Source organism: Vipera berus (assembly GCF_964194415.1).
Source record: "Vipera berus genome assembly, chromosome: Z".
Taxonomy (NCBI): Eukaryota; Metazoa; Chordata; class Lepidosauria; order Squamata; family Viperidae; genus Vipera; species Vipera berus.
Window position 1 is genome coordinate 94,059,741 of NC_138205.1, and position 26,018 is coordinate 94,085,758.

A 26,018-nucleotide genomic window follows, 5' to 3' on the forward strand; every position below is an offset into this window, starting at 1 on the left:
TTAATTGAATTTAGTAGTTACAAATAATGGAAGAACAATGATTTGTATTTAATGCTGGGTACAACAAAAACTTTTTTGTTATGGTAGAAACATTGTTAGTCTGAAGTAGTACAATCTTGGATTGATTTGTGTTCATCCTTTTGAATAACAAAATTGAAAGACTGATCTGTTTTTACTCCACAAAATCATGTTATAATGGTTTTTTTTTTAAAAAAATGAGTTTCTCTTTTTGTTTCGTTAGTTTATTTAATATTTTAAATATTGTATTACTGGTTCTTTTTTCTTACCAAAGCAATGGCATTTATTTAACAAGTAGTTTCAGTGTTTTATCATTATGACTTTTGTCCCCTTTTGCTTTATCTTTCTTGGAGGCTCCAAATGATAAGATGATAGTAGCACAGTAGTAGATATGTAGTAGTGGATTTTGGCAACTATGTTTTCTATGAAGTTGTAATTGTAAAATGTCTATTTCATCACAACTATTGAAGAGTAGGTCTTATTTTCTAAATGTAGCCACTGTAAAATTATAATTATGTCCTAACAGACAGTTGAAGATACCTTTCTCCTCTATTTTCTCCACAACAATCCTGTGAGGTTGGGCTGAAAGTAACTGGCCCAAAGTCACCCAGCCAGCTTTAAGCTAAGGCTGGACTTGAAATGACCGTCTCCTGCTTTTTAGCTGGTGCCTTAACCACTTGATCAGTTGGCTTTCCCTTGCCACTTTTATTTTCAGGAATGCTTTTAGATCCAAATAAAAATACTAGGCAATTATAGTTTTGTTAAGTCCCTCATTTTGAAATGTAAAGCAATATAGTGACAGAGCTTCATGGAAAATAGTAGTTGTGGAAGATGCTTTATGGTGTGCAAGGAGGGGTGATGTTCGCCATTTTTCATTTAGTGTTCTGTCAGGAATATTGTCTGGTTGGTGCTTCAACTCTTTGATTATCAATCTGTATTTTGTGAAACTGATTCAGTACTATGCTGTGATTTTTGAAATCAAATATTAAAATAATTTGGCATAAGTGATCTTTGTATTTATGGTTTGTCTTCTATGAAAATTATTGGAGTAGGAAACTCTTCAAAATAGTAGAGTGCTTCCCCTCCATCTTTGTGTTTTTTAATTTGCCTTCTAGGAAAATGTTTTGGAGTAGCTATATCCTTCAGGCACATACTTTGATGCAGCAATCTAATACTGTCTGAATTCATGCATGCTAAACCACAATGTAATCTACTGTTTTGGCTTAGCACATTTATGAGCCTAATGATTAGTGGAACCCAAGTTTGCAATATATGTGAGATTGTTGTACTTTCCATGTATGGCAGGTGGCTCCCGAAGATTAAGGACCATTGAATGAAAAGAGGTTCCTACATTATAATCTTGCCAAAATAATCTCCATAGTACATCCTGCATGTGATCCAAAAATCACAAATCAGTGGTATAGATGCTAGAATCTGCTCATCTCACAAACTAGTTCTTGGCACCCTTAGAAACAGTGGCTTCAACCATTAACATATTTGTCAAGTCTTGTACTATTTAACAATTTTCTAAGTATATGGGACATAGTTTAAAAAAGGGCTATAATTTTCTATTGCTGCAACAGAATGTGAACCAATAACAGTTTTATCTTTAACTTCACTTTACTGCCTGACTCCAGGTGACTTCTGGATGGCTCATAGTACAACAAACAACAAAACAAAGGATAAAAACAGAACCAGACCAGAAAAGAAAAAGAAGGGGGGGAAAAGATGGTGAATCCACCAGACCAGGGGTAGGCAACCTTGGTTTTTTATGACTTGTGGATTTCAACTCCCAGAATTCCTGAGCCAGCCATTTGGGGGAATGTGAAAGTTTCAGCCACCTTTGGTTAAGGCCTGAAGAAACAGCCAGGTCTTTAAAGCGGTCTAAAATGCCATTGGGTTATTATTTAATGGATAAAGATTGCTTAGACTGTTCATACAACAAGTAATAAATAAAAACAACACATTTTTAGGAACAAATATTTAATAAAATTAACTGACCACAAAAGCCTCACTGAGGTATTTGCTTCACTTCCAAAATTCTGATACATAACAAAATTATTCAGTATACAAGATTTTTAATAGGTGCCCAGCAATACACAAAATCAAAACTTTTTGCACATAATGTTCATAAACTAAGACCTCACAATGAAACATACCTGTCACATTCTGCCTAGACAAATAACATGGAGAAATGTAAACCTATGGAAAACAATACAACTTGCATTAGTTTATATTGGTTTTATGAAACTCCCTCTAGCATTTTCATTGCTTGAAAATTACATGGATTAATATTTTATTTTTGGACAATCTATTAATTGAAAAAACGCACCTCAGTTTGCTTAGGAATTTGTTTTTAAATCCAACTTGAATCCAAAGCTGTTTAAAGTAGTAAGTTCAGATTTTCATGACAAAAAGCAAATACTAAGATACACAAAGATATACCTTGATCAATATAGAATGTTTCAATTTAGAAGAAATTAGTCTCTTTCTCTCTCTCTCTTCCCCCCCCCCCTTAACTGCAAAAATATGTAGAGAAAAATTAGGCAAAGCAATGTATGTTTATACCCCAAAAAGTATTATACGTAAGTGCTATCATTCAACTTTCTCATATGGAGGGTTATAAATGAGTACTTTTAAAGTACATATACATTATATTTTTGAAATATTACTGCAATCTTATTTGACATGTAAGAAATGATTATGAATTTTTATAAGTAGCTTGAGGAAAGGAAATCAGCTCAAAACTATGCAGATTTTAAGTAGCATTGAGTTTAATTCATAAACAAAAGAAAAATAAAATGGATTGCAGTTCAGGACAAAACTTTAAAAATAGAAGTTGCAGAAAACCATTTCTGAAATTTTCTACTGCAGTATCCCTACTTTTCCCCATATGTGCAAATAAAGGACTGGTTTTTATTCTTAAATTCACCAACACTTACTTGCAAATAAAAGAAATTTACCATAGTATCTTGTTTACACCTGTAATATTTCAGAAAGTAGATGCACTTATCAAAAGCACAGCTCCTATATGCATGATTGAACGAATATATGGAACTACACTCCAGGGAATAAAACTTTGTATAGATGGAATTAAGAACGTCTGTTCAGGAAATTATTTGCCTCTACTTTGACACCACTTTGGTTATGTGATACAAATATTTAAAGAGAGAGAATGGTCATGTGCAATAACAATACTTTTTTATTAGAGTAAGTTAAGTATATAGAGAAGATTAATAGTATTGGAATTAATTTATTGCAATTATCGGCAACAAAATTACAGAACTTGAATTATGTAATGAGGTGGGAACCATGAACACAAGTTTGAGCAACATAATAGTATGTTTTGCGAGTTTCCTACCTGAAGAATTTCAGTGCTTTTCATGAAAAATGAAGATTAATGAAGAGGTTATTCTTAAAATAATTAGCAATGCATATTAGACAGGTTTTTTTTGAAAAATATTATATGTGCATCTTCAGAAATTTTTATTTCTCTTCAGTCCTGATTTAGAGAAATTGAAATAATTCCGATGCATAAAAGGGACACTAATGAACAGTGCTCAAATGAGAAAACCCAAATTATAGAAACAAGTTGAAATAATAATGAAAATCACAGTCCAATTTTTTTTTCTACATTCAGTTCACACATTATGGACTGGCAAGACACAACTAAACGGTAGAACAAAACAAATAGCAATCTCTTTCAGGAGTACTTTTTGATAATCCTAAATTTTTTTAAGTTTCTAATGTTTCCTCATTTGCTCCACAAGTATCAACTACACAAATTAAACAGCTGGTCACTGGGAAAGCACGAACTTTAGAATTTGCTGTCCATTTGTCAATTTCAGTATTATATTCAAGAATGTGCCCCAAGCGACCTACACCCTGAAATCCAGCTAGAACATAAATTGTGGAACCCACAGCAGCACATTTTACCGTTACACCTTTCCACGACATTGGGGAAACCATCTTCCATTCATTCAGTTTAATGTCATAGTATTCCACACTGTCTAAGCCACCTTTACAAGGAAGAAAGAAAATAAGTATGAAGCCAATATAACTGTCATTATCATTTTAGGATTAAAACTTTTTTCTAAGAAATTAAAAATATTTTACCAATATAATAAATTATGTTAATTGAGTGGTTTAAATGAACATTTAGTTTACTATAAAAACAGGTAAAATATATGGGCCCTAGAGATGAAAAATAACTTTCAAACTATGTAAAGTTGATGAAATAATTATTGTGAAATAATAATTTAATATCCTGAATTTCAGAGTTTAATAGAACTTACTTCTAAGAAATGGGAATATGTAGCCTTAAAATCTTAAATGTTTAATGTTGTAAAGGAACTTCATCTATTATTTAAAATTAAGAAAAAGGAATATTGATACACCAGAGCTATGCTTCATCACAAATACAAAACTTCCATAAGTAGTGAGGATGTAATAAAATGGAATCATAAAGCCACAAAATCATTGAAATTGTACTATTTATCTAAACTGTACTGTTAGCTTGTTAACTAAGTTCCACAAAGTTATCATTCTTATTTCCAGATAAATACGTATAGAACTGCAATATAAAAAACTATTTACAAGATACATTGGAAATATAAAATTTTAAGAAAGATTAGGAATATTAAAATTAAAACTATATATTGTTAATTTGTTAGGAATATTATCAGAATATGGCTACAGATATTATAAGGAAATATTTTAATCACTATTGTGTAATTAGCATCTGCTTTTTATTTACATGGTATCATATATTTATATCTGGTGGTATATGGCTGTTGTCCTTTCTGAAAAGTTGACATTTTAACTTATCATTAATATGAAAAAAACTCAGGGATAAAGGAGATTTGATAGTTCCTGTTTAGAGAGAATCAGGATGGGGTGGTTTTAGGGAACTACTTTCTGGCATTTAAGCCTTCTGGTGTTTAACAATATTTTTCCACTTATGTCAATCTGCTTGAAATATTGTGACAGCTCTTTAAAGCCCATACTGCAAGCATCAGTCTTTATCTTTCAGAAAGCAGAATTTAGGATTTTATTTTATTTTAATACTGCAACAGTCCATATAGCCTCATGGCAGTTAGGTAAAATAAATTATTAATACATACCTAAGCTGTTTTGCCCCCCTACAGCAAATATTTTATCTTTCACAACCACCAAACCATGGTTCTTTCGGGCTTCAAGCATTGGACATAGCTCAGTCCACCTGCAAATATTTAAAATGCACAATTTCATACCATATTTTCTTTTACATTAAATGTGATCAAGACTTAATGAGAAATGTTATAATTAGCTGTTACTCAGTAGTTCTCTTATCTCAATAAAGCCCGGCACATGAGTTGCAGCTCCATTTAAAATGGAGAGTGGTTCTTTGGTGGCTCTTTTACATTTTCCTCCCCAAATAAGAATAAAGTAATTTCAGTGTTTTGAAGGGCGAGTAAACAGCTTTGAAATCAAACTTTTCTACCATTTTACAATGTAAAGAAACCCATTGCTGGTAAAAGCTTTTGACAGGGAATAAAGTCAGAACTTACGTTTCCTTTGCTGGATCATAAACTTCGCAGGAGCCCAAGACTCTTCCAGAAACATTGTTCCCTAAACTTCCTCCGCATACATAAATCAGGCCATTTGCTACAACCATCCCATGACTACATCGTTGAGTCAGCATATTGGGCTTTGTGTGCCAACTTTCTGTTCTTGTATCATAGCATTCAAATAAATATAAAGCAGAATTTCCTTTAACCAACAAAGACAAAATAGAATCACTTAGACAATGAGACTATCTGCTTGTTAAGATAATATTCTTAGTAGGCAAATAACATAGACAATAAATTCTCAGTAGAGGTCCAGATTTTGACACACTATTTCCAGGGAATGCTAACTTGACATCTCTTTCTCAATTTTTCAACATCAAATCAGATCAGTCATATTGAGGACAACATCTGATTAATGGAAGAAAAAAAAGCAGTTTTTATTGGAATTCTCAGTAGAAGCACAGAAAAGAACAAATGAGCAATAGTGGTTTGTGTGTCCCCTTTAATGTGAATAAAATCTAAGAATGTTTTTGCCATGCTAGCAGAGGAGAAAATTTGAGATATGCATGCTGTCCCTTCAGCGACTCAAGAGGCATAGAAAATGGCTTTCCAAAGGAAAGTCCAGCGGGAAAATGGCTGTAATTACATGCTACTCCTAAAGCAGAAGCCCAGGAAAGAAGTAAAACAGTCTACCACATAATGCGGCTGGGTCACGGCTAATACTGTAGTTATACTGGGTATGTGTCTTGTGATAGATGCAGGTTAATTTATTACCATGAGTAATGAGAGAAAATAATGAGAGGATTTTTTTTAAATATTTGGACACTGAGCTTGTCAATCAGAAGGTCGGCAGTTTGGCGGGTCGAATCCCAAGTGCCGCGTAACAGAGTGAGCGCCTGTTACTCGTCCCAGCTTCTGCCAACCTAGCAGTTCGAAAGCACGTAAAAATGCAAGTAGAAAAATAGGGACCACTACGGTGGGAAGGTAACAGCGTTCCGTGCACCTTTGGTGTCTAGTCATGCCGGCCACATGACCACGGAGACATCCTCGGACAAGCGCTGGCTCTTCGGCTTTGAAACGGAGATGAGCACCGGCCCCTAGAGTCAGAAATGACTAGCACACATGTGCGGGGGAACCTTTACCTTTATACAAGTATACACATATACAAGGAAAAAGTTCTAAAAAATCTAGTAAGGAAAATTATCAAAAAGATTTTTTTTTGCAAAGAGCTGTATTTCACATGTTTATCAACACATTAATAAAATCAATGGCATAGTCTTATTCAAGTCTAATCAGTCAAGACTGAGTGCATTAAGTGAAATTTATTCCCAAATAAATATCTATGTATGTTTAGAAAATAATCCAAGTTGTGAAGTTGTAAAACCTTCAATTGTATCAGAGGAAATATAGTTTAAATAATGCATGTAGTATTACTGTGCTATCACGTGGATTCAAAATGGGCATAATTGTGTTCAGTGTAATCTAGTTCTTTTAAAAGAGGTATTTTGCAACAATACAGTAACAAGTGCAGCTTTGCTTTTAAAGTTCCCACACCCATGTCCTTAAATGTGTCTTACCTACTTCTGAACCACCAGATGTGTAAATTTTACCCTCTGCTGCACATGCTGCAAGGCTGTCCCGAGGAGTTGGAGGACCCAGTTTGGAGTACCAGCTGTCTTTAACAACATTATAGCAATCCATTCGTTTTATAGGGAAAAGCTGGGAACCACCCAAAATATAAACTACATTATCCCAGAAAACACAAGCTGCGTCCCTCCGCTTTTCAAATGGACATCGGATGTCTGTCCAGCTGTAATCCTGTATAAAAATAAATCAAAGCCTTATAGAATATTTTCAGCCATGTCCTTCTGCAAAAAAAAAAGTCTTCAAAGTTTTGGGATCATTAATATTTTAGTTTATTCCACTTTTTGAGAGTAACATGAATATTTCTGTTCATGTTATCCTCAGAACATGATATATTGAGAAACCACATTGGACCATGGAATTTTGTTTGTAAGTCACTGCAGTTGTTAAGTGGGTGACCAGGTGAACTGATTTGATTTTATGACTGTTTTTACTATGGCTACGAAATGAATCATCATGGATGTTAAGTAAATCATGTGAACTATGTCAGACATGTTCCTAACAATAATATATTTAAAAAGTCTTAGATTGCTACAGCAACCTCAAAACAGAGCTGTAATCTCCCAGTGCATGATTCATTATGAGTCCAGTTTGCCCTGATTTATTTAGGAAAAACAATCTCTATCTGCAAAGTTTACAAACATGTAAACAAAAGATACTATATTAACAGCAAACACCTGCAATTTAAGTACATCTCTCAGGTTTTCACTCCTTTGGTGTACAGATAAATTAGGTTCTGCTTGAAATGAAAGTAATAAAGTTACCATAACCTAGACCAAAGTCACAAGATGCAGCAATATTAAGATGACACATTAAGTAAAGATATACCTTTATATTGTACATCCAATCCATAACAAACAATGGAAGATCAGAATTACCTTTGGATTGAAGTATCGACTTGATTGTGGCTGTGATCCTCCAAACAAGGCAATACGGTACTCGTGCTTTTTCCTTCTTGGACGAGTCCCATCCACCAATTCTTCTCTGTCTTCCGGAGAAAGGAGATGGTATCTCATTCCACCTACACGAAAAAGAAAAAAAAATGATTTTGTGCAGTTTAAAGTTATATGTTTTCCAACATAAGAAGGCATAACTATTATGTACATCTTTCGTATAAGGTCATCAAGTACAAGATGGTATCAATTTCTTCCTTCTATGAAGCATTGTTTATTTCCTCACCTTTTCATGTTCACACGCATAATTAAACAGTAATTTCAATATATGCAGACCTGTCAGGAAGCAAGGCCATAACCTTTCTTTCCAGTCATTCTGGTAAAGCTGAAGTTTCATTACTATCCCATTATTACTGTATAGAGAGCACCAAAGTACCAGACTATCTTGACTTCAAAGGAAAGGAGAGGTACTGACTGCATGAGAGAATATTGGATATAAACCTTTACTTGGACATTCTATGGAGAGAATTTCACAAGCAAAACACCCAAGACAAAAAAGAAACCACAAGGACTAAGGTGACATTTTAGATTGCCAAATCCCAAGTATGTAGTTCAAGAAGATAATCTCAAATTCTGCCTAGAAACAAACTGAAAGTGAAAGATGATCTTTAACACTGCCAAGATAGATTTACCATAGTGAATCAACAGTCTGGCTTCTTTGACCTAAACCAGCTGGCTGTTGAAAGATTTAAAGGCAGATCAACATGTAATTCATTGAATTCCTCTAACCTTTACCGAACAAAACTATAACTCTAGCTAAATCATTTCAAGAATGCACAATTGCCATTCTAAAATGTGTAACATGCTTTGTGCAGATATCCCTAAACTAAACAGCAAGTTCCATTAAACCAATTTCAAAGGAACTATCAAAAAACATTCACAGCAGTGACTGTTACTTGTTTTATGATTAGAATTTGTCAATCTACTGCAAATCATCCTTGTCCAAAGCAAGGGTGGGACTTCTTGACCTGTGAAATAACAGATTTCCCTGAAAGACTGGAGTTTGAGAACATCTTTTTGGAAGGAGGAAGCTAGGAGAATTTAAAAGATACTTGGTTTCTTACCCGTCCACCCCCAAAGGACAAAATCAGCACTTTTTCAAGGTGTTATTTTTATAAACTTATATGGTGAAATAAGCAGCCCATAGAAGAAATCAGTATTAGAATGTTGAAAACTTACTTATAACCATTTTGAGACACTCTGGGTTGTCTTGTATAAGTGGCTCTGCCTGTACAGTTTTACTAAGGAAATTCTTTGAAATTAAAGGAAACCTGACTTTAGCAAGGATATCAACCATGTAGGGTTGACGGTTTGGCTCATCATATTTTAACCAACGGACAGCAGCATCATAAACCTGGAAAGATAAGAAAAGATACTTGATTAGGCATATATACATAGCAGTCTATTTTAGAAATGGCAAAGAAAGTATTCTTATTTAAAATAAGAAACTTTTAAAACTCCATTTAAAACTTAACTTTGTTAACTTAACCTTGGACCTTTAACAGGAAAAGTTACTATTACTTGAGACATTTTTTTCTTCAGTCACCACCTGTCAATATCAATTGATGAGTTCTTTTTTTCATACAAAATTGGTAAGGAAACTTGGAAAACAAATGTTCATATTAATAATAGCTGTTCCTCATTAACTGCTAACATTAAGAATGTCATGTCCATAAGGAAGGAACTTCAAAATTGTGTATCAACTATAGCCTGAAGGAAGAACTAGATGTGGAAAGTAAAGTCCAGAGGGGTTTTAGTGATGGTAGAAGTACTTGCGGCTGTGACTCCCAAGCTGGAAATGTGGCTCCAACAGATCGCAGGAATGACATCAGAGCACTTTGTCCAGAAGAGTGCTGAGATCAGCTAAGGTACTGTGCAGGCTTCTGTTAGAAGACCTGACACTGAGGAGGAAATAGGATTTTTAAAAAAGTTTTTTTTTAAAAAAATATTTACCTGATCTTCAGCTCTTACAGTTAGAGTGTCTTGGTTGAGGAGATGTGTCACACGTTTAACATCTAACTGTTGAAACTCATCTGTCTTGTACACCTCTGTGAAGTGTTGATAAATAAAATCATCTGCGGTGGCCTTCAGTTCTGGGCAGTCAAGGCACTCTGCTAATACACTTATACCTAATGCAAGAGAGGGGGAAAAGTGCTAGATTTGTGAGATATTATATAAAATATGCTTTATACTTTTGTGCTTTTGAGTCAGTGATGCTTCTTGGCAACTGCCTGGACAAGTCTCTGCAGTTTTCTTGATAAGATTGCGTAAGTGATTTGCCAATGCCTGCTTCCTGGGCTGAGAGAAAATGATTGTCCCAAAATCACCCAGCTGGCTTTGTACTAGAAATCAGTCCCCCAATTTCTATGTTTTGAAATATGCTCATTTTCAAATCTTAACCAAATTATACATTAAATATATTATAAAAATTGTTTTCTAAAATATAATATACAGTGGACAAAGTTTTTCATTCCAAACTTTGGAAACCTTGGAATATCTTTAACAGGAGGAAGATGCCTTACCAAGACAATTTGTAGCATCCACTTGCTCTTTTAAAAATTCTACACACATTTTTTTCACAGGTTCAATTTGATATTGATTTGCTGCATCCAACAATGATTGGACATTGTTGCTGTGCACAGAAATTCTGAAAAAACCAATGTTTACAAAAATAAACATTTTAAGAATTATATACATATAAATCCTAGCACATATACACTATATTAAAGTCTATAAATGGTATTTTAAAAAAGCATCCTTGAGAACATTTTCTTAACCTTAACAATTAAAAAAGTAGAGAAATACAGCTATAAAATTTGCATATAAAGTTAAGGTGAATATTTCTTGCAACATTTAAAACAAACCATTCTGTATTAGAGATACTAATATTTGGTATTTGAATGCCCAAGTTAATCACATGAACAAAGTTCTCTAGATTTTTAATTGTAGATGGCTAGCAATAGTGAATATTGTGATATACTCACCTTGCAGTATAAGCAAATTCAACCAGCTGTTCAATTATGTCTGGCTCAGCATCCTTTAATTCAACTTCAAATGACTTTGATTCAATCATATTTGCTGCAATTATATAAATATTATCAAGAGTTATTTTTAAAATCTTGCAGAGCTATTATTCTGATCTGTGAATGGGCAAAGTTGTTTCTTTCGGGAGCCCTTCTCAGATGCAGTTGTGGAACACTCATATCCCCCTTTAGGTACTTCCACTATTGTCCTTCACAAACACTATGTAGTAGTATCCCACATCTATCCTACTTACAGCTACCAAGAATTATGGCTCAGTGGACTAAGTAACAGTACTGTATCAAGCCAGACCCACAATCCCTTTCCTGACCGATTTTTTTTAGTGCAGGAAGGGAAGCTGGACACAAGTGAAAGGAGCTGCAAAACATCAAAGTTTACTCTCCCTTTTTCAGTTTAGGACATTTATGAGAACATTGTGTACTAAAGTAGCTTAGCAACAGCAGAAAAGCTGAGGAGATAAGAGTAAAGCAGAAGTTCTTACCAGCACCCCCAAACTCCACACAGCATTCTGTTTCAAAGTGAAAGTTCTGTCATTGTTCCAGAAGCACAATTGAGTCAGAAGTAAATTAGCTCAGATTCTCAACAATGGCAATGGCACAGTGGATATTTGCACTTGACCACCTATTTGTGGACTATTTAGAAATATCTGATGATCCAGTCCCACGTAGGATAGAATGTTAGGCTTTATCCTGAAAGACTATTTTCATATTCTCCTCATAAAACATGCTTTGCTTTTTCCTGCTATCTAAAACTACCCATAGAAAATTATCAATAAACTATGTATAGAAAACGAAATACTGAATGAAGGCATTAATGTATGGTCTAAATGGGATTGTAGGAGTTACTGTAGTAAGACTTGTTCAATACTAACTACTGATTAAAATTTTCCCTTTTTTGCGAATCTAGAGATAATATTAAAAGCTGAAGTGGAAAAAAAACTTACTAGTAAACATCAAGTTAAAAAAGTGACTGGCTGCAGCAAGTACTACCCGGTGAGCTGGGATCCTTCTTTCTTGGACTATCAGTATAACATCACACAGTGTCTTCTAAAATAGGACCCAAAAAAAGCACAAAGTTATCATACAGAAATACAATATTTCTTATATTCAGAGAAATGGTAGAAATATTTATTTTCTTCACTAAACTAAACCTAAGCTTGCAACCTGGTGAATTCTGGAAGCTGAACTCCACGATATGAAAGTTGCTGAGACTGAGAAACACTGAACTACCTGAGGATAGTATCAGAGCATACCGTATCATCTTCAACTTAATGTTTAAGGTTAACATAATTAAACAGTAACCTGTACCAAATAGAACAGACTGGGCTATAGAACCCCACCTTAACAATTCTTCTAGAGTATCAGAATTGCAATTCCTATGTAAAAGAAACAAATAATTACACTAATGTAAGAGACAGGGTGACAAACCCAAGATGCTCTTAGTTCAAATCCCACCAATTAACCAGCAGCTTTATGAGGACAGCACCAGGCACCCCGCCCTCATTTGCCATACTGAAGAACACTAAAATAACAAAATAATGCCAAGTCAACCCCTTCAAATAGGGGCAAGGAAGCGTTCCATCCCCTTTTCAGAGGGACATTCTACACTAGGAAGGGGGCACGTTAAAGACGACTGCACTAGAGACTTGAAACTGCCATAGATTTGGTGCCTCGGTTTCGAGCAGGGATCCGAACCCCTAGTCCCCACCCGTGCTGGGATATGGCTGGACCCCACAAGGCGACAAGCTCAGCCAAGGCTTCTTTACAGGAGGGCCGAGAGTTCACCCACCTCACCTCCGCCCTCCTTTCCTTGACTTACTTGCTTCCTCATGTTATTCATGACTCCCATGAAGCTGGCCAATAATTTGGCTTCTTCTCGAGCAGCCAGCTTTTTCTCCGTTTTCTTCTTACAGCTTTTATCTGGCACTGATGCCGCCATTCTCTGCTCCTGTTCTCTTCCACCTTCTGCCTGTTCTTCTTGCCGTCAAGGTAGCGAGGACTTGCCAAACCAACGCGGGTTCACACAAGGCGATAATGCAGGAACCGGCGCGAAGCAATGATCGCTTCCTCAACCTAAGAGGCAGGCGGCCGAGCGGAGGCACTACCGCACTGAGAATCAGCGGACAGCGCAACCACGCAAAGCCGCACCCCCCCACGGCCGCTTTCCACCTTTTTTTATGAACACTCTAGCCAATCAGGAGGCAGATCGCGAATCTCTCTGCCATCTCTTACAGCCAATCTCGCCGCAAACAAGGATTTGGAGGGGTCGGAAAGAGGAGGGATGTAAACAAAGAATGAGCCAGTGCGTGTCGTCATCACGTCCTACTGATATAGAGATATATTTTTTTTACAAAAAAGAGGCGGTGGATGATGGGTAGCGAATGTGTGTAAGGAAACTCAGCGAGGCTGAGCTTAGCGAATCGATGTTAAATATTTCCTTCCTTTTTTAGTAATGACGCGCGCAATCTGGTTTGCTTTCAGTAACCGTGTTTAAATTTTTTTTAAAAAAACCCAGAAAAATTTAAGCATCAATTAACTGGAACAAAAGCAACTGCATTAGACAGATTTTAGATAGCTCAGTATTCTATATTTACCCCATCTTTTTTCTCTCTAAGAGTTTCACATACCTTTTGTCTCCGGATTCTTTGGGGACATCAAAGAAAAACTGAAGAAAAATAAAAATAAAATGGGATGTTACAAAGAAAAGCAAATATTTTAAGCACACATGCTCAGGATTTTTGTCCAGGATGTATTAGGTAAAGTATTAATACAATTAAGAAATGATACACAGATTTCAGTAAATTTACATTTATGTAGGGTTTTTCCAGAGCTTGCTTTTAATTATCAATTGCAGCAATTTTCCACCCTCTTAACAACACTGGGGCAGTTAACAAGATGCTTTTAATTTTCCAGTGTTTGCACAGAGATCTGGCAGATAAAACTCAGAAACTGAATTTCTTTTGTATCTTCAGTTGATTTGTATACCTGAGAAAAGGTGAACAATAAACAAACACAAGAAACCATAATTACACCTCTATTTCAGGATTATTCTTATTTCCAAAGCTGCCTTGGTTTAGAAAGCAACCATCATATGGACTGTTTCCTAGTGTACTATTGTACTATTGTTTTTTGTAAACTGTAACTATTAGTTTTTCCCCCCAGATATTGGAATTTCTATGATTTCCAGTGACAGCTCCAACACATCAATAAAGAGAAAAGGCCTCAAAATAGCACCAGTAATTTATAGGTAACTAGATATGAGTTTAAAAACTGCTGTAAAACCAACTGTAACAAAGTTTAATTCTTGGTTTAAAGTTGTATAATCAACATATCAGCATATAATAATGAGAATGAAAGATTTATATCCAGTTTCCTAAAGTAGAACAATGGCTTTAAAAACCCAAAATAGCAGTGTGATTCTTTCTCTTCTCTTTCTTAACAAGTTATTTCAATAATGTATCCAGAGATGATGCATGAGTTATGTTCTACAGAAAACCAACTGTAACACATCTCTTGGAAGAAAACCCTGTATACAGAACTGGAAAATTAGCATTGAAAACAGTTATGCTAATAATAAAGTTGCCCAAGGAATTGCAGAAAAAAATATTTTTCATACTGTTGTAAACAAGAAAAGTTAGTGTATATTGATTTTTTTAAATTTTTTTTATTTTTTTCTGTACTTCAGAAATACAAGGTAAATACAGATTTTAGAATTATCCCCCAAATGATTACTCGTTGGTGAGGAAAAAATGGTTTATGTTTTAAAAAAATACACACCTGAATTTCCTTCACTATTCTACTAATCTCTGATTATAGAAATTATTCCCACAGTAACCTATGTTGAACTTTGATTTAAATTCTTTTAATATTTAAATAAGCAGATATTTTAATGGGTTGCATAGAGTTAATTGAATTTTGGTTCCATTTAAATCAATAGGATAAAGTAATTATGATCTTGATTTAATTGAAATCAATGAAAATTAAGGTACAGCTGCAATGTTATGCAAGATAATAACTTGTTCCAAGTACACTGAATCTTTTAATTGTGTAAGGATACATAGGAGCTGATTGTTAGTTCAATTAATAATCCCTCCAACTAATTAGTTGAATCTGGAAGTTTAACAAATAGGAACCTGTTAATGTGAATATAGTGTTCTGCTTCTTACTGGTTCTGTGTATGCTATAGCTAATATTCTATTTTGATGAGACACATAGTATCATTCTGATCATACAATGGCATGATTTTAGTAACAGGTGGCATGTTTTATATAGACAATCTTATTTTGTTTTTTTCTGGAATGTTTTCTGTACCTCATTGGTTCTCAAAGTGTGGTTTGGGGATCCCCAATGATCTTTGACACTCTTTCAGGAGATCTGCAAAATCTAATAAATATCTTAAAATTGTTCATTTTTAATGTATAATACAGCAAATATGTACCAAAGCTCTTTGAGGTCTTCAGTTATTTTTTAATAATGCAAGGGGGTCTAAGACCAAAACAGTTGAAAATTTCTTCCATAATTTAGAAAAAAAACACACACATAACTTTTTTTAATAGGAAATAATTTATTTGGAGGAGTGAAGAAATAATGAAGACTTTTATGGCTACAAAAACTTTATGCTATATTGTACTTTAATATAGTGAGATTAAAAGCTGCAGAAGTAAATCAGATAATACTAAATGTCTTAGGAATGTTCTACCAAAGTTTCTTTTCTTGTTTCAGATGATACCTATTTTGAAAAAAGATGCTAATTTGGACGATTGGCAGAAGGGTATTAATAAATTTATCTGGGCGGGGAAAAAACCAAGAGTTAAACTTAAGATTTTACAAGACGCACAGGAAAGAGGAGGACTTAAGGTGCCTAATTTGAAATTATACTATGATGCGGTGGTTTTAACACTGGTTTGTGATTGGCTTAATTTAACAAATAAAAGTATACTTCATCTTCAGGGATGGGACTTATTATATGGGTGGCATGCATATTTAATTTATGATAAAAAGTTGACAAGGCATTTAAATCTCATATTTTAAGAAGTGCTTTATTGCATGTCTGGAAAAAAGTATTATTATAAGTTAAATTATAAAATACCAGTCTGGGGGATTCCTGGACACGCGATAGAGAGTGTATCTATGTGTGTGAATTTGGATATGATTTCTTATAAGGAATTACTTAGATTGGTAGGGAATGATTGGCAATTAAAGTCGTTAGCTGAGTTAAAACAAGAAAATATTGTACAGTCCTGGTTTCAGTATGCTCAATTACAAGCTAGGTGGAAGTTAGATCAAAAGGTTGGTATTACATTAATGGATGAAAATTTGGTAAAACAGATTAAAGATCAAAATCGAGTGCATATAAAGAGAATTTAAAATACTTTAATAGAATTGGATTCGGAAACGGAATTAGTTAAAGATTGCATGGTAAAGTGGGCCCAAAATATTCAAGAACTGATCCCATTGGATATATGGGAGGTAATCTGGGTTAGAAATGTAAAATTTACTCAGGCCCAAAATTTAAGAGAAAATTTTTATAAAATGTTTTATAGATGGCATCTGGATCCCAAAAGGTTGTCTTGTATGTATCCTAATTTACAGCCTAAATGCTGGAGATGTGGCAGTTTGGATGCTACTTATTTTCATATCTGGTGGACTTGTAGAAATATAAAAGCTTTTTGGATTAAAATTTGGTGGAACATTCAAAAGATTTTTAAGAGAAAGATAAAGTTTACTCCACAATTATTTTTATTGGGTGTTATTACAGATTGTGATACTTAGTGCTTTTTTTGTAAAAGAAAAAGGTGCTGGAACTCACACACGTCATACAACCTTCCTTGCCTACCCTACAAGGTTCCATCCAAAAAAGGTGCCGGAACTCCGTTCTGAGTGTTCTATGAGAAAAAAAGCCCTGGTGATACTAAAGAAACTAACTCAATGTTGAATTTGATAACAGCTGCAAGGCTATTGGTAGGGCAATATTGGAAGAAGGATTGCTTGCCTACTATAGAAGAATGGACGCTTAAAGTGTCAAACTTAGCAGAAATGGCTAAGATTTCTGCTTATTTGAAGGATCATTCACAAGAAAGATACATTTCGGTCTGGAGAAGATGGAAAGATTATATTCAGAATAAATATGGGACTAAAAAGTTCCATTTAGCCTATGAGTAAATTTTAGATAGTTATTATTATTAATAGTTTATTATAGTGGAATTTTTATTAGTTTTAAGTATATGGTATTATTACTATTTTAGTATTAGTATGGTTTAATAATTTGGATATTGTATTGTTTAATAATTTGGATTTTAATTTGTTTATGTTTTTTATTATTATTATATATACTTTTATTTTGCTTGTATTTATGTTAAAGGGGAGTTAAAGCACATTATGAACTTGGTTATTTATATAGTTGGTTAATATTAGTTAGATTATGATTATTATATTTGTAACCCTGTACTCAGCTCTGAGAAGTGGGGGAGGGAGAGGGGGATGGTTTTGGGTGGGTTGGTTTCGGGGATTTTTTGTAACTTTTATAAAACTTTTCAATATAAAAAAATACTAAATGTCTTAGGGTACACTTACTATTTATTGGAGTCATAAAGGGAACTCATATTTGACTCCTTGTTGCTTTAAAGCTATCACAAATGCTTTTCAAGAGAGACTCTAAAGCAGAGGTCTTCAAACTTGGCCCTTTTATGAGTTGTGGACTTCAACTCCCAGAATTCCTCAGCCAACATGACTAGCTGAGGAATTCTGGGAGTTGAAGTTCACAAGACCCCTGCTCTAAAGGAATGCTTACTGTAACTACCGGTAACTCTCTGGACTTTAAATAATTATATGTCAGCCTTCCCAGGTACATTACACAAGAATCAATACCAGATGCACTAATTCTACTTTATTGTAAGGCTACATTAATATAATCTTGCAGATCTATAGTACAAATCTCTGCTTGTTAAGTAACTGCAGTGATGCCAGTTTATCTGACTGTTCTCTGCACAGCATTTCTCCTCCACTCACCTGTCTCATTCCCACATACCTACATCAGCCTAATGTTTTTTGCTTCTGTTCAGTTAACATTAGAAATTCTTCCTCAGATGGTTGACACCAAAGTTCTCTGCTGTAAAATATGACTTAGCATACACTCTTAGAACTGATCTAATCTTCCATGTTACAATAGCATCTGTAACTATTGCAGCTGCTGTGTTAACAAAGAGGTGCTGCTCTATGAAAAAGGATTGGGTGAGTGGTTGAAAAGCTCAATTCACAGGACACTCTAATAAGCAATGTGGTTAGTTTCATTTTGGCCTACTCTGTTACATAAACCCAGCCACTATAGTTAGAAACCACAATTCATGGTTTAGCCTATTGTGCAGATTCAACTGTGTTCTATTCAATAAACTATGGTTAACCAGAGAGAAGCAGACGAGGTATATCTCAACATGTCAAAAAGTTCGGCGTATGTATCTTTGGTGTCATCAAAAAGATATAGAAATAATAGAGTTAAAGGAGTAATAAAGGAGTATTAGTCCTAGAGGAGTATATACTTCTACTGATAAAAGTTTTTTTTCTTAAGTAATCAGGAGCTGCTTTTACCAGTAGATGTCATTGTAGGAATGGTAACAAATAAACGGACAGAGATATAAAATAAGTCTAGCAAAATCATAAGCCAAGTATATTTTATATGTACTTCCTTTAAAATGAAATTTAAACTACTTAGCAATTTTAAATAAAGCTTTTAATAACATATTGGACTCCCTTTTGTTTCTATAAAAAAGGACTTCTGAGACAGCACTTTGTTGGAGTTGTAATAAGGATAATGTTTGTTTAAAACATATGTTTTTACAATGTCCCATATTTACTAAGTTTGGGGAGAAAGGCGGGACCGTATAAATGTGAGCTTGTGATAAAAACTAAAATTCTCAAAAATTAATATTCCCTTGAATTACATATTTAGTACATGGAGTTTAAGAACTGGAAAATGCAAATGGATTCTGTGTTCCCTTACAATAATGAAAAAGACTAAAAAGATACTGCAGCATTGGAAAGTTCAAAACTGTTTTTTTCCTCCATCTACTTTATAAAGTGACCCAAGGAGAGTAAGTGTGTATAATATACCTTAATTTAGAGAGGGAACTTCTTCGGCTGCAGTCAAATGCATATCTCGCAAAGATATAAATCCTACTGAATAAGTGTGATTTAGTTCTGAATAAATGTAAGATTTCATTGCATGTCATTCTTCTCCCTCTTTTTGTACTTTTTGTTGTTTCTCAAGACATCCTTCTATTTTCATTGGGGAAGCCTCATAAATCTCTTTACTCTTTTTTACAAATCACCTACACTTCTTATTTGAATATTTATTGTTGTTGTTGTTAGCTGCGAAGTCGTGTCCGACCCATCGCGACCCTATGGACAACATTCCTCCATTTATTGTTACAGGATAATTTTCGCTGTGATTATTAAATGTTAGAGATATCTTTGGCATTGTACATACATTTAGTCAAAATTTCAAGTGAAAATTGAAAATATTAGAACAGGGATGGAGCAACAGGGTTCTTCTACACATTGTTGAACCACTTTCCATAAGCTTAAACATCATGGCTACTTAGAAGCACTCTAGAAACACTGCTTGAGCAACACTTGGATTGCTTGAGCAGGTCAGAAGAGATGCTGGTTAATTTTATTTTTGTGTACATACATAATAATGGGCACACAACAAGATTACTGCCAAATAAGCTATTATTATCTGACTAATAGAGAATGAGTAGCTTGAGTTCCAAGTGCAGATTGGTATTTGAATAACAATTTATTGTTTATGCTGAATTTCCTTATAAGGTCATGATCCAGATTCTTCTGTGCTTTAACATCTAGCCCTCTGCCTGGCTTTGTTTAATACTATTCTGATAAATCTTAGAAAACTTTTTCAATATATTTTGGTTAATCTTAGATAGTACTGGAAAATTAAATTTTATTTACGGTAATATAGTTTATGCCAATTTATTTTAAAGGTACAAATATACTTGTCCATATCAGCATCCTAGTCTGAAGGTATGCCTCTCGTAAATTTCACTGTATTCCAAGGAACTTACTTCTAAATAAGTATTCACATGATCGTAACTTCAGCTATAGCTGATAACTGTTCTTCACATTATATACATTGAATTAAAATATTCTAAAAACAAATGCTCCAAAAATGAACCTTTATTAAAATGTTTATTGTATAGATAATAATACACATAGACACATACACCAACAATGGATAATTAGAATAATTTCTTATTTTCTGCAGAGACAATCAAATAACCTTGTTAACTGGCAGCTGTGTATTTCCACAAGTCTCTTGGCTTGGTTTGGTTTAAAACTGGTTACGTAGGTCTTCACACATTTTCAAACTCTTAGAGGCAAATATTTTTCAAGCCAAAGGAGAAAAAGGTTGGGCAAGGTTCTCTCCTTGTAGTAATACCATGGAAGGAAGGGAGCAATCAGAGTTAAAGCAATCAGAGTTTAGAAGAATTGAGGAAACAGACAAATATTAATGTTTTATATTTCATAATATAAAATCTTGTTTATTTGTGCAAATGTATATGGAGTTTAAAAGGGACGCGGTGGCTCAGTGGGTTAGGACGCTGAGCTTGTCGATCAGAAGGTCGGCAGTTTGGTGGGTCGAATCCCGAGTGCCGCGTAACAGAGTGAGCGCCTGTTACTCGTCCCAGCTTCTGCCAACCTAGCAGTTCGAAAGCACGTAAAAATGTAAGTAGAAAAATAGGGACCACTACGGTGGGAAGGTAACAGCGTTCCGTGCACCTTTGGCATCTAGTCATGCCGGCCACATGACCACGGAGACGTCCTCGGACAAGCGCTGGCTCTTCGGCTTTGAAACGGAGATGAGCACCGGCCCCTAGAGTCAAAAACGACTAGCACACATGTGCGGGGGAACCTTTACCTTTACCTTTATATGGAGTTTATCATAAGATAGGCAGGTGAAAGAATATAAATATAAAAATAATATAAAGTACCCCAAAACTCCTCCAATCAATGAAAAACTTAGTTGGAGCACTTGTATATTAGCAGTAAAAACAAAATACTCATACCAAGCTTTATTAACATAATTGCCCCTAACATTAGGAGAAAAGTCTCCAGTGCTTCTGAAAGGCCAACGGGACATGTTGATTTGGTTGGGCCTTTCACACCATCCCTAGGGAAAAGACAGTATTTTCTCACTGCCGTTGACGATTTCTCACGGTACGGCCATGTGTATACCCTCACAGAAAAATCCGAAGCCTTTGACGCCATAAAGTCACTGTACAACTTTGTAGAGACCCAGTATAAGACCAAGATCGCACAACTGCAGAGCGACCGCGGGGCTGAGTTCATGTCCCTAAAATTCCAGGACTGGGTAAAGCGTAAGGGCATCCGCCATTTTCTTACAGTGCCATTCACTCCCGCTCAGAATGGCGTGGCTGAGAAAAGAAATGGAATCCTGCAAACTATGGTGCGTAGTCTGATTGCGGACGCTGGGGTCGCAGAATCATACTGGGCAGAGGCGGTGAAATACGCCAATTACACCTTAAACCGCACCTGGAGCAGTGTTGTGAACCAGACCCCATATTTCCTGGTCCACGGTAGGAAACCAAGTCTGGGACACTTGCGTGTGTTTGGCTCCTACACTTGGGTGCACATCCCCAAGCAGCTGCGGAAGAAGGGGAGATCTGTCTCCCAGAGACTGAGGTTCTTGGGCTATGCTCCTGGCTCCAAGGCCTACCGTTTCCTGGGAGAAGGGGGCAGGATTGTGACTTCCCAATCTGCCTCCTTCGAAGAGGACTCCAATTGGACCCAGATTCACTCAAATGATCTAAGCCCATATATCAACCGACCCAGCAAGGACACACCGACCACAACATCACCTGAGACGACCACATACCCTGCCACCGACGAAAGTGAGGAACAAGACGAAGATGTCATCCTACCTGGTTCAGATGGGGAGGATGAGCCGTCCAGTCCCAAGGGGGAAGACACGCCATCTTCACCAACGACGCCTCAGAGACCCACGATACCCAGCACCCGGGACCGAGGGTCCACACGTCCTAATTATGAAATGCCAGCGGATGTGGAACCCACGGAAGAAAAGGGCGGTGAGTGGCAGAAGGTCAGGAGATCAAAGCGGTCCAACAAAGGGATCCCGCCAAAGAGAATCGACATTGGGCACATCGCGTCTGTCAACAGCGTTGTGGTCACCCCAAAATCCTTCTCTGACATCCAGGAGCTGCCCATTGAAGAACAGGAGAAATGGCAGCTCGCAATGGAGAAGGAGATGGCAAGCCTGAAAAAGCTCAAGGTCTTCACCCCCCAGCAACCACCAAAGGAGAGGAAAGTCATTGGCACAAGGTGGGTTTACAAGGCCAAACCACTTGCCAATGGCCTCTACCTGTATAAGGCCCGTTTGGTAGCTCAGGGGTTCGCTCAGCACTACATGGAGGACTACAGGGAGACCTACTCTCCAACCATCCGGGCAGAGAGCGTTAAGGCCGCCCTCGTAACTGCAGCCGCTCTGGGGGAGGAAGTCTTCCAATTCGACATCCAGACGGCTTACCTCCACGCCAACTTGGACCAGCAGATCTACATGAGGGCCCCTCCTGGCTACCAGCAGGAAGGGGGAAATACATGGCTGCTCTGCAAAGGGTTATATGGCCTCAAGCAGTCGGGGAAATTATGGTACAACTGCCTTAGAAAAAGTTTAGAACGAGTTGGTTTCAGTGCATCCCATGCAGATGAATGTGTTTTCACACGCAACTCCAAGGGTACCACAGAACGGGTGTTAGTTTATGTGGACGACCTCCTATATGTAGGGCCTGACAAGGAAGGGTGCGACAAATTTGCCAAGGCCCTGGGGGAAAAGTTTACCCTGAAGTCTTTGGGGTGGGTTGACAAATACTTGGGTGTGCACATCTTGGCTACCAAAGGGGGGTTCGCCCTATCTCAGAAAGAAAGATAGAGGAGTTATTGGCCAAGTGCAAAATGGCAGAATCTAACCCAACGCGTGGCCCAATACAAAGTGACTATTACAATCACACTCACAAGGACGGTCCTGAGTTCACAGATAATAAGCTTTACAGATCTGTGATTGGCTCCTTGCTATATATCAGCAATTGGAGCAGGCCTGACATAGCTTTAGCTGTGAATCTACTGTCCAGGCATGTGGAGCACCCAAAGGAATTCCACTGGACTGCTGTTAAGAGGGTACTTAGGTACCTCAGGGGCACGACCGATGCTCTCCTTGTGTTGGAGCCAGAGAAGGGGAAGACGGCCCAGCTCTCCGCTTACTCAGACGTAGACTGGGCTGGTGACACCAAGAGTAGACGGAGCACCTCTGGTTTCCTCATATTGCTAAATGGCTGTCCTATCCATTGGCATGTTAGGCAGCAAAAATTTGTTTCTTGCTCCACGGCCGAGGCGGAATATGCCAGCCTGTCGGACACGGCCAATGATTTGATTTGGTTCAATGCTCTGATAACGAGCATCTGGGCACCTCCTCCTCTGCCCATCCAAATTCAAGAGGATAATACTGCTGCAATTGCAATTTCGGGGGCATATGCAGTGGGCTCTAGGTCCCGCCACATAGACATACGCTACAAAAATGTCAGGCAGCTTGCCAAAAAGGGGTTTATACATGTTGAGCATTGTAATACAACTAACCAGATAGCTGACCTGTTCACCAAACCTGTTCCCATTGACCGGCACAACCTTCTGTGTTTGGTCTTCTGAACATGTATATGCGTGTCTATGACACCTGCTCGCCCCCTCACATACATTCACTGGTGTCTGTCATTGGCTGGCAAGAAGGGGAATTGTTAGATGTTTTGTGCCAGCCATGGCAGTTCCCCAAAAAGGTCATCAGATGGGAGCAAAGAGGCTTCTTTGCTCCCACTGGTGGGTCAGGGGTCCCCGGCCCCTGCAGCCCCATTGGTGAGAGTTAATTGGTAAGGGAGGGGCTGAGACCCCCCATAAAAACCTCTGCTCAGGGGCTGCTCTCTCTCTGCTCTCTTTGTTCTCTCTTCTGCTTGCTTGCTTGCTGATCCATGAGCTCAACCCAGGCATGGATGCCTCCATGCCAGGGAACTCTTTCTATTTACTTTATCGTTAAATAAAGCTTTGAATGATTGCATCCCTGCGTGATGCCTTTTACTTGGAAGCACCTTAACGAATCATCGACCTCGTGAGACCATCCTGGAAATTTCATCTCACTGCATCCTCACTCTCCAAATACTTGCAACAGGTTGAATATGAAATGCTACTTTTTATAAACAAGTATTGCTAAATTCATGGTTGATAAACCTTACAAAACATTTCCCATTAAAGAGTAATTTATAGTTCTTCCTTCAATAAATGAAGGGGGCCAAATAGACTAGGATGTTGGGAGGTATTCCCATATCCAATTGTTTTAGCTCTTAGATGTAGAATGGAGTCTTCTGAGAGCAAACTCTGGCTTAATCAACTAGAATATATAAATGATATATGATATATGATATATTCCAATATGCATTAAGCTGTACATTTAAAAACATAGCTTTCATTTCAACAAATGTAATTCTTGACTTATAACAGTAATGAGGACTGCTCATCATGTTTGTAAGCCATGATGGTTATAAAATGGGTCAGTCATGTGACTAACCTGATTATATGACCTTTTGTTAACCAAACGTGATAGTCATTAAGCAAACACTCTGGTTGTTCAGCAAATCCATTGTTTGTTATGGGTGCAGTTTTGCTGAAAACAGGAAATGGGTTTTGAAAAAATGTGGTGAAATGACCAGGGGACACTGCAAACAGCAGTAAATGCAGAGCACTGAAGTTCAGTTATGCAACTTCAAATCCAGGTTATAATGGGAAAGAACAGGCTCCGGCTCAACCCGGCCAAGACTGAGTGGCTTTACGTACCGGCATCTCGTTTAGTCCAAGAGGTTCCATCTTTGGTTATAGGAGGAGAGATGTTACCTCCCGTTGATAGAGCACGCAATCTGGGCGTCCTCCTGGATTCACGACTCAGTTTTGAAGATCATATTGGAGTCGTGGCTAGGGGAGCCCAGATTTGCCTGGTACGCCAGTTACACCCCTTCCTGGACCGAGATGCCCTATGCACAGTCACCCACGCACTCATTACCTCCCGTATAGATTACTGCAATGCTCTCTACATGGGGCTGCCCTTAAAGACCACCCGGAGACTTCAGCTGGTGCAGAATGCGGCTGCACGGGTAGTGATGGGAGCACCCCGATACTCCCATATTACACCCCTCCTGCGTGAGCTGCATTGGTTACCGGTTGCCCTCCGGGTGAGATTTAAGGTGCTGGTACTTACCTTTAAAGCCCTACATGGCTTAGGACCGGGATACTTGCAGGATCATCTGCTGCCAGGAACGAATTCCCATTGCCCAGTATGCTCACACAGAGAAGGCCTCCTCAGGGTACCGTCGGCTAAACAATGTCGGCTGGCGACCCCCAGGGGGAGGGCCTTCTCTGTGGGAGCGCCAGTCCTGTGGAACCAGCTTCCCCATGAGCTTCGGATGGCCCAAGATCTCCGGTCCTTTCGCCGCGGCCTCAAAACACTCCTTTTCCACCTGGCTGACCTGGACTGACGGATTTTAATTATGTTTTTAATTTTTAACTCTAACTTTTAATTTATTTTAATTTTAATTTATTGTACAGAGGCCTTTAATTTTAATTTTTATCTTAACTTCTGTATTTATTATATGTTACTGTTGTTAGCCGCCCTGAGTCCTTCAGGGGAGAGGGCGGCATATAAATCCCAATAATAAATAAATAAATAAATA

At 37.1% G+C, this 26,018-nt stretch overlaps 1 protein-coding gene across 1 annotated transcript; it reads right to left on the minus strand.

The window, feature by feature from the left end:
• Nucleotides 1–1,877: 1,877 nt before the first annotated feature.
• On the minus strand, nucleotides 1,878–13,282 carry KLHL7 (kelch like family member 7). Its single transcript, XM_081343771.1, has 11 exons — nucleotides 13,025–13,282; nucleotides 12,150–12,252; nucleotides 11,149–11,242; nucleotides 10,687–10,811; nucleotides 10,118–10,293; nucleotides 9,344–9,518; nucleotides 8,090–8,232; nucleotides 7,145–7,385; nucleotides 5,568–5,769; nucleotides 5,142–5,239; nucleotides 1,878–4,037 (listed from the first exon to the last, which is right to left on the minus strand). The coding sequence occupies exons 1-11, from the start codon at nucleotides 13,142–13,144 to the stop codon at nucleotides 3,754–3,756; spliced, it is 1,761 nt and encodes a 586-aa protein (XP_081199897.1). The 5' UTR covers nucleotides 13,145–13,282; the 3' UTR covers nucleotides 1,878–3,753.
• Nucleotides 13,283–26,018: the final 12,736 nt, after the last annotated feature.